Raw genomic sequence first — 10,000 nt, forward strand, 5'->3', positions numbered from 1 at the left:
AGTTTGCATTAATTTCAAATTAATGCTTGGTAGGTTATTTCTCATAAGAGGAAAGCTTTCATTGAACAGGAATCTTTCAAAGCTCTTGCTTTTACTCTTCTTTTCCATCGATGAGAGCCTTCTTTCGCTGTGTAGCTATACTTTTCTACCCCTGCCCTACAAAGCTGTATTATATTGTGGTTAATAATGACTAGTGATTGAAAAGAACTTATGTTTTCTTTTATAATATTGTTCTCTTTTGAGATACCCACTTGACTGTTCTTCTTCACTGCTTTGCTATCATCTTTTACTTGCTACCCATCCATGGAATTAACGTCAATCTAAACAATTGTTCTAGTAAAGAGTTTTAAGATTATAAATATCTCATATAAGGCTCCTGTTTTTTTGCTGTGGTTTCTTTAAATTCCAGTAATTCCATTACAGAGGACTCTGTAAGGGATTAATTAAATTTGATATCAATTAGTTGATAGGAGAAAACATGTTTTTTAAGCTCCTTATTTTATATATCTATATTACCTTGCATGTCTTCATTCTAGGACTTTTCCACTTTGTGTCTAGTATTCATCAACCATAGGGTATTTAAAATGCCTTTCTCTATTAATAAAGAGGAATATCATGAGCAAAAACAGTATGTTTTTGCAACTGTATGTAGCAACTGTATGTCAGGGACTGGTCAATAATAAGGCCTGATTGAAATGGATGAAAAAATGGGAAATGAGGAATAAAGATAGAGACTTTGGATACTTCTTTCAAGAGACATGATCATAAAGAAAAAGCAGAGAAATGAGGGATGGTTGGAAACTTTAAATTATAGATGGGCATATTTTTTAAAAATATATTTTTATTGATATCAGAGAGGAAGGGAGAGGGAGAGAGAGATAGAAACATCAGTGGTGAGAGAGAATCATCGATTGGCCAGGCTACAGGTACACATTTTAGATTGGTGATGGAGAGATGAGGTAGGACTCATCTGATAACTTCTATCTTCTCAATGAAGTATGAGCAAAGTGAAGTGTTTAGATTGGGGGGAAATGGTATTAAAGGTTTAAGGAAAGAAGAGAAGCTATAAAATAGTAATTTAGAAGGGTGGAGACAGAATTTGTTAGAAATATCTGTTTTCCACATTGGTTCACTAGGGGAACATGTACAAACCTGAACTCCTACTTCACTTCAGTTTCATCATTTATAAAGTGAGAAGAATATTATCTACTTGCAGGACTGTAGTTAAGAATTAGAGATGATATATATATATATATATATATATAAATTACTAGCCCATAATTGGAGATTATTATTAATATACTAAATGTTATTCTTTTGTCCCAAGAATAAAAAAGCCTTGCTTCTACACTGTCTTTTTAATAGAGAAGGTTAACTTCTGAAATTTTATGTCTAACAAATATTTCTTTTTTTCTTTCTTACGACTTTAATGCTCTACAAAGTTTCTAAGTTTCTTGTGCATTACTTTGGTTGGAATATATCTTTCTGAATGATATTTCTAAAATTTTAGGTTATATAATGTTTTTAGGACCTTGATGTTGTAATCCCTGAGAAAGAATAGACTTCAAATAGAATATTTATTTCCTTATGAGACTTTATTCTTATTACATAGACAAAATGATAATTAATGATATATTTTTTATTTTTTTCGCATATCTTTATTGATTTCAGAGAGGAAGAGAGAGACAGAAACATCAATGGTGAGAGAGGATCATTGATCAGCTGCTTTCTGCACGCCCCATGCTGGGGATCGAGCCCACACCCCAGGCATGTACCCTTGACCAGAATCAAACCCGGGACCCTTTAGTCCGAGGGCAATGCTTTATCCACTCGAGCCAAACCGGCTAGGGCTTAATGATATATTTTTTAAAGTCCAAATAATAACCTTGCAGAAAAAACAAGGAGTAAAAAAAGTTAATACATAACTTGAAAGGGATTTTTTAAAAATATATTTTATTGATTTTTTACAGAGAGGAAGGGAGAGAGATAGAGAGTTAGAAACATCGATGAGAGAGAAACATCAATCAGCTGCCTCCTGCACACCCCCCACTGGGGATGTGCCCACAACCAAGGTACATGCCCTTGACCGGAATCGAACCTGGGACCCTTCAGTCCTCAGGCTGATGCTCTATCCACCGAGCCAAACCGGCTAGGGCTTGAAAGGGATTTTTGAAAACAATATTATCCATTTTCTCTTTGTCTACTAACATGTTTCTGAAGACTACAATATTTTGTAATAAAGCATTATATCAAGTTTAGTAACTAATACTAAGAAATGCTATTCATACAACCTTAGTGTCAACCTGATTTTATTTCCACATTAGACTAGCTATGTCCATACTTGGTATTCTCTAAAAGAATATGGAAACTACCAAATCAATGTTCAATATGTAAAAGAGAAATATGAAATATTGACATAGGGAATCTTATTCAATATCTTCTTCCATGTTTTTCTGCTCTAGGGCATGTATCTCTCTTTCAGGTAGTAACCCATATTCGTTTAGGAAAGACTCCACATCCCCAGCAAAAAATTCTTCAGCAAACTGTTCAGCAACACTAATAAAATTGCTTATGAGTTCCCCACCCTTGTAGACGAGCAGTGTGGGGAGTACATCAGAGGAAAAGCGGTCCTCGGCCCCTGTATGAGAAGCTTTTATTTTACAAAACTTGACCATAGGGTATTCGGCTGCAAGGCATGTTAGGCTACTGTTTAGAGCATCACAGCCTTTAATGCCCTCTTCATAAATGTGAACAACGATGGTGGTGATTTTCTTCTCCTTTTCAATGGTCTCCAGGAATTGCTCCCCAGTTTCCAGCTCGTACACAAACCCGTATCTAGGCCCAAAACTCAGCTTCTGGTGCATATCCTGCATACACTGTCTACGGTATTTACGAAGGCAAGTTTCATCTTCTTTGTCTTGGTGGATTAGTTCATATTCTTGAATGCTCATCTGGGAATACATAAAAAGAATTATAGAAACCATTCAGCCAGAAATTCAACTTAAAAAAAAAATTTTATTGATTTTTTACAGAGAGGAAGGGAGAGGGATAGAGAGTTAGAAACATCAATTAGAGAGAAACATCGATCAGCTGCTTCCTGCACACCCCCTACTGGGGATGTGCCCGCAACCAAGGTACATGCCCTTGACTGGAATCTAACCCGGGACCCTTTAGTCCGCAGGCTGCTGCTCTATCCACTGAGCCAAACCAGTCAGGGCGAAATTCAATTCTTTAGACACACCAAACCCATCCTCACTCAGAGAGTTTGCATTTGCTATCCCCCTACAGCCCCAATGTGACCTTCTCCTTTACCTTATTCAAGCTTTTGTTCAGATGTCACCTTCTTTGATTATACCTAAAAGAATCCCTGCCCCAAGCTTTCTATTCCATATATGGGTTTAGTTTTCCTTCAGAGCAATAAACACTATGTGATAATGAATTAAATATTTATTTGTTGAAGTGTTTAATATTAATAATTGTTTTTCTAACTGATACATTCTGTGAAGGCAGGAATTTTATTTGTCTCACTCACTATTCAATATCTGCTATAATGTCTGACATAAAGTAGGGGCTCAGTAATTATTTCATGACGTAAATGCATACATAAATATTGCAGAGTATAGCTGAGCCATGAGATGATCACAGTCTCAGTCAGAAATGTGCCATTTAACTGCCCATCACTTCAGGTGAGAACAGAAACTCACAAACAAACCAGCAAGGTCTACTCTGGAGTGACTTTCGTAAAGCGTGCACCACACACACACACACACACACACACACACACACACTTAAATGTGTCCTCAACAAATGCCTTTGGACATTAGTGTCTCCTCCACGAAAGTTATTAAAAAGGTTATATCTTATCACTTACTGATTTTTTTTGGATATGTAGACTAAGATCCAAGACAGCTTTACTACTATTTAGAGTTCATCAGATTAGCCAGGAGGTTCCTGCTATACCAGCATCAGCATCCCCTGAGAAGTGCTGGGAAATGCAAATTTTTGGGCACCACCCCAGATCTATCAAATCAGAACCTGTAAGGGTGAGACTGGGTGAGCCCTATTGAAACAAGCCCTCTAGGCAATTCTTATCCACTGGTTTAGGCTAAAGCAAGAAATGGCCTTTCATCTTCCAATGCAGCTACTTATCACTACAGATGGAATATAAAATTATTTGCAGAACCTTTCTTAAGAGCTACACTATTATCAACTTATTCAACAGAGTGTTAAAAACACATTCCCTACAACCACCCTTAAAAAAAAAGAAAAGAAGGCAGAAGTAGAAGAAGAAAGGGTACAAAGGAGCAATAAAGGGTCTAAAGAGCTGTGGAGCATCCAAGAACCATGGAAGGTGGACAGTTCCCAAGGGGATCAATCAGCCTTCTCACCAGTAGCCTCTCAAACAGCAACTGCTGACAGTATTTCAAGTAGACAATTGAGAAGGCAAGAAAGTGGGATTTAAGAAAAATCTATATCTAAGGCAATTTACATAGATTATTTTACTTAATCCTCACAACAAACCTATGAGGTAGCTGTTAATACATAATTTTACAGAAGATACTGAAGTTCAGGTTAAATGGTTGACACTCAACCACTGAGCCATGCTGGCAGGGCTAATTTGTTTTAAACCTAAAAATTGTTAAATGTATAATTTTTAAGTTGCTACTATAATTATGTTAATTTAAACAAACTAAACCACACAAATACTGACTTAAACATTTGAGCATTTTTATGAGAACTTGTTCCATTCACATATTCAAGCATATAGATATTTAATGATTAGACACATTGCTAAAGCTTAACCTTAGTACAGCTTTAACAATAATATCTCATGTTTGTGTAGCATTTTACATATTTCAAAAACACTTTTATACTTACTTTCTCTTCACATCCCTGTAAAGCAAGTGGAGAAGATGTTACAGTTCCTAAGATGGGAAAATTTAATTGTCTCTCCCACATTACATAATGACTCAGTGAAGGAACCAAAACCAACATCTTAGACTTTCACAGTGGCCAGAAGCCTGGAAGCAAATATATTTCTGAAGCACTGTCTGTTGAGAATCAATATACAACAACTCAAATATACTAGTTTGAAGAGAATCCACTAAAGTGATTTTTCCCACAGTGAAAATCACTTTATTGTTTTTAAAATTAATATTGTTGTTGCCTGGCAGGTGTGGCTCAGTAGTTGAGCGTCAACCTGTGAACCAGGAGCTCACGGTTTGATTCCTGGTCGGGTACATGCCTGGGTTGTAGGCTCGATCCCCATTTGGGGCATGCAGGAGGCAACCCATCAATGATTCTCTCTCATCATTGATGTTTCTGTCTCACTCTCCCTCCCCTTTCCTCTCTAAAAAAACAATAAAAATAAATTGAAAATATTGTTGTTATATAAATTAATACATGCTAATGGTAAAGATTCAAAAATAAATGATAACCTAAAGGCAGAACGTAATGTCACTACTCTGATACTCTGGGATAATCTCCATTAACATCATAGAGATCATCTTCTAATGTATCTTTTCATGCACATAGACATACACCTTATATAACAAGTACATAAGTAAGCTGAAAAAAAAAAAACGGTGCTGTAAAAAACCATGACTCATGTTTACACATTGTAAATTATTTATTGATTTTTCCTTAGCTTACCTTTCTGCTGAATCTTTCCTTCGAGTCTCTGTCATCCCTACTCTGAGGAGAAGACATTTGTCTGAGAATCTCCTTCTTGCTCGGTGGGACTGAGTCGTTATCTTCGCTCTCTAATTTAAACTTTCTCCAATCATGTATTACTCCTTTGGGTCCTGAAATACAATTAAAAATCAATTGTTTCCCTTTTTATTTTCAAAAGAACTTTATACATTGACATTTGTGTGTCACCATGGGAATAGACTTGTCATGTTCTGAATCAGAAATGAACATCTTGTTTGGGCTAGAAATTTCAGACTACCATCCTCATAAAAATGTTTTCTCCACATTAATCCTGTTAAATAGGTTTTGGCTAAGAATCTTTCTGAAACATCTGCATTGATGAAAATGCAAATCGTGGGCTTTGAACTATTGTCAAAATTTGGGGGTAAAGATATTAAAAATTTAGAGTGTAGAGAGGAAATTAGAATTTTAGAAAAACAGCATTTTTATTACATAACAGAGATGCTTCAGCAATAAACTAAAATTGGCACCACGCCATAACAAAGGAAACTAGGATTATTGGAGAAACAAATTAAAATATATCAAGACCCAAAATAACAATAGCACGTAAAAGAAAACCAGTGAGAGGGAGGCCTAACCTCAATAAAAATCATTATATGATCATCTAATACCTCCTAAGATTCTAAAAATCTTTTACAAATATAGAAAGGATGGGATTTGCATATTTATATCAATGGTGATCCAACTGCAATTCTGATACTCAGTTGCCCTGATAAATAATAACAGTGTTTGGAAGAAGGTCTAAATTCTTGAAAATATGCAGTTTTACATATTCTTCACGAAAGGTTAGCCATATCCATATCTTTAATATTGTGTTATATATGAGAACATATTTTCTTTTGCCACATATTTTCTAAGAATTGTTATTTATATAATTTTAATATAAATTTATTTATAGTGTGGGGGCAAAAATAGATATATAGTTGTGAGGACATGAAACAGTGTATTCTTGTATTATTATTTATTAACGCGAGGCCCAGTGCACGAATTTGTGCACAAGTGGGGTCTCTCAGCCTGGCCTGCAGGGATCGGCTGAAACTGGCAGTCCTACATCCCCCGAGGGATGTAGTAGTGTGTGAAGCGGCAGGCAGCTGGAGAGGAGCCCGAGCCTGGGGTTAGTCACCATGCTGCTCCCGCTCATCCTGGCCCTGCTGTGTCTGCTGCTGCTGCTTGGTGTTGCTTCGGAGGTGGGAGAGGCTCGCATCTCTGAAGCTGCTCTCACCAGCCTTGAGCCCAGCGTCTGGCACCTGTTGGTCAGCTGAGTGGCGCTCCTGCTGTGGGAGTGCACTGACCACCAGGTGGCAGCTCCTGGGTTGAGTATCTGTCCTCGGTGGTCAGTGCATGTCATAGCAACCGGTCAAACGGTCCACCGGTTGATTAGTCGGCCAGTAGCTTAGGGTTTTATATATATAGATTATTTTCCGTATGAACAAATGTAAACCTACTTTTGCCCACCTTTGCATTCATTATATTTAGGCAATTAATGTTTTTTGTTTACTTGTGTCATCTTTGTCTCCCAGGTATGTTCTACAAATACAAAATATGAACATTTATAGCATGTATTTATCCTATATAATAAAAGGCTAATATACAAGTTGACTGAATAGCGGAACAACCGGTTGCTACAGTGCACACTGACCACCTGGGGGCAGACGCTCAATGCAGGAGCTTCCCCTTGGTGGTCAGTGCGCTCCCACATGGGCAGGGCCGCTCAGCCAGAAGCCAGGCTCTGCAGCAGCACTAAGGGAGCGGGCCTAAGCTGTCAGTAGGACATCCCCCAAGGGCGCGGGGACTGTAAGAGGGTGCAGGCCGGGCTGAGAGAACCCCCGAGTGCACAAATTTCATGCACTGGGCCTCTAGTATGTATATAAAAAAATAATTTTTCAACTTGTTTAAAAAAATGGTAGTATATTATACATACTTTCCCTTCCTTGCTTTTTTTTTTTTTTTTTTTTTACCTCATAATATATCTCAGAGATATTTTTCACATACATACATACAGAGATGCTTCCTTTTTTAAAAAAACTGGAGTAATGGTATTTCATTGTATAGGTATTAATTTACTTAAGCAGTTTCTTTTTGATGTACATTGTTGCTTCCACATTTTTTTCTGACAATCTTGTCAGGTTTTTCTGGAGAAATATTGATTTAAGAATGTTTTATCGTTATCTTTACTTTTTACAGAGTAACAAATTTAAAAACTTAATTTATTTATCTTTTGGTCTATTATTGTTTACAATTGCAAAGAAAGTCCGAAAGTCCATAGTGGGGGCTATCAGGAGAGAGGATAGTGGCTCAATTTTAGTGTACATATGAGAGCTGGCAGCAAGAAATCCTCAATAACTAGTGTTTCAAATTAAAATTCTCATTCCTTAACTTCTAAGTAAAACATTTTTTGAAGTACTTGATCTCACATTAATGTACCCACGCAATTATTTTTAGATGATTCCATCAGACCACTCAAAGGTATAACAAATTCCATACTGAATAGTGGCAATAAGAACATTGGAGATCTTCAGGTTTAATTTTAATTTAATAATTAGTTTTCTTCCTATTGCTTTGCTTACCTGTATGTGTCGCCTGTCCTTCAAAGTCTTCTTCCAAACTTGGGTTTTTGGCTTCTTCCATTTTAAAGATTAGATTTGATATAATCTATAGGATGAGCAAAGAAGTAATGATAGATCAGAAATAAATAGATAAATACATAAATATTCCTCTACTGTTAGGTTCCATGGAGGCTAAGGATTATCTCAAGTGATAAAGTCTTTAAAATGTTTCTATCTCCTTGTAAAAGGACATTAATATCTGTATTACAGATATTTGGACCTAAGGATTTTATATAATTCGTAGTATGTCTTTTACTTTAAAAGCCTTCAGTTTTGATCTATGCACTCAGTGAACATTATATTTTTAACATTATTTTTATTGATTTCAGAGAGGAAGGGAGAGGGAGAGAGAAATAGAAACATCCATGATGAGAGAGAATCATTGATTGGCTGCCTCCTGCACAACCCCTACCAGGGATCGAGCTCGCAACCCCGGGCATGTGCCCTGACTGGGAATAGAACTGTGACCTGCTGGTCCCCCATAGGTGGACACTCAACCACGAGCCACATCGGCCTGCTCAGTGAACATTATTTATTATTGATTTTCTTTCTTTATTATTGTTTATTACTGAATTTGTAAAATTATATCTCAATATTTTATATAATAAAAACGTTTTAATTCATAATAATTATTACTATGAACATTTACTATGTACCAGGCATTGTTTCAATCATTTTAAGTGTCAAAAATCACTTAATTTTCACACAGACGTATGTGGCTGGGCTAGTTATTAATGCCACTTTACAACTGAGGAAGCTGAAGGATGGAATTTAAGTTACTTGCCATTTTTTCTCAATATAGTTTGACAAATTCAACTTCTAAATTGGCATTAAAGAATGATGATCTAAGGTACAGTGCTATTCAAAACCTCTCATCATAACATCTCTCTGTTCCAGAGCAAGTTCTGGGATGTTACCCAGTAAGCAAGTGAAAACCAGTAATTATACCTATAGATTTTGAAAAACTGTAAGATACATCACAAAATCTAACAAAAGCACATGGAGTTTATTCACAGGAAATCTCTTGTTGCGCTCATGTAGAATCTATTTATTCTTAGTTCACACTCAAATCCAACCTATTTGCTTATTTATCTTTCCATTTTCTGGAAAACTGTATTATACATACTAACACATTCCCTAAGGGGTTCATATAGTTGTGATTTTCTTGAAGTTTTCAAGTCCTGGAAGATATATATTAACAGAAAATACTAGTACACTATTTTTTCACCCTTATTTCTTCTACCTTTTCCCTTTGCCTCTTTCAAAGTCAGTTTTAATCTATGATCCCCCTCCAAAAGTATTTTTATTGGTTTATACTTCAGCCTTGGACTTGGTCTATTTGGTGCTTTCCCAAGGAACAGAATGGTAAACAGAACTCTTTGTTTTGATTATTTTTTTTGCTTTCAGTTCTGCTCCCAATGTTTGGACTGGTCTCATAATTTTGTTTCCCTCACTACAGTCCCTTTGCATCTGGAGATGCAAAACCCCAAGAGTGAGTTGATTACACTGAGGTCAAAGGTCTTTGCCAATTTAATTTTATTTACTTGAACAGAAAAGGCTTTTAAAAGAAGGCTGTCAAGGGAATACCCATTCATTCTTCAATATATATGTAACTTTAAGTGTAATAAAGAATACTAAATTAACTTTGAATGGATTTAGTAATGAAAAAGAATAAAGGAAAA

At 36.2% G+C, this 10,000-nt stretch overlaps 1 protein-coding gene across 1 annotated transcript; it reads right to left on the reverse strand.

Annotated features, from left to right (window-relative positions):
- Window positions 1–2,426: 2,426 nt before the first annotated feature.
- PDC (phosducin) lies at window positions 2,427–8,340 on the reverse strand (the record flags this gene model as incomplete). The annotated part of the gene is made up of 3 exons (XM_081111879.1): window positions 2,427–2,951; window positions 5,653–5,804; window positions 8,280–8,340. The coding sequence occupies 3 exons, from the start codon at window positions 8,338–8,340 to the stop codon at window positions 2,427–2,429; spliced, it is 738 nt and encodes a 245-aa protein (XP_080968005.1).
- Between the last annotated feature and the right edge of the window lie 1,660 nt (window positions 8,341–10,000).

The sequence above is a fragment of the Myotis nattereri genome (genome assembly GCF_964212035.1).
Source record: "Myotis nattereri genome assembly, chromosome: 18".
In the NCBI taxonomy this organism is placed as follows: domain Eukaryota; kingdom Metazoa; phylum Chordata; class Mammalia; order Chiroptera; family Vespertilionidae; genus Myotis; species Myotis nattereri.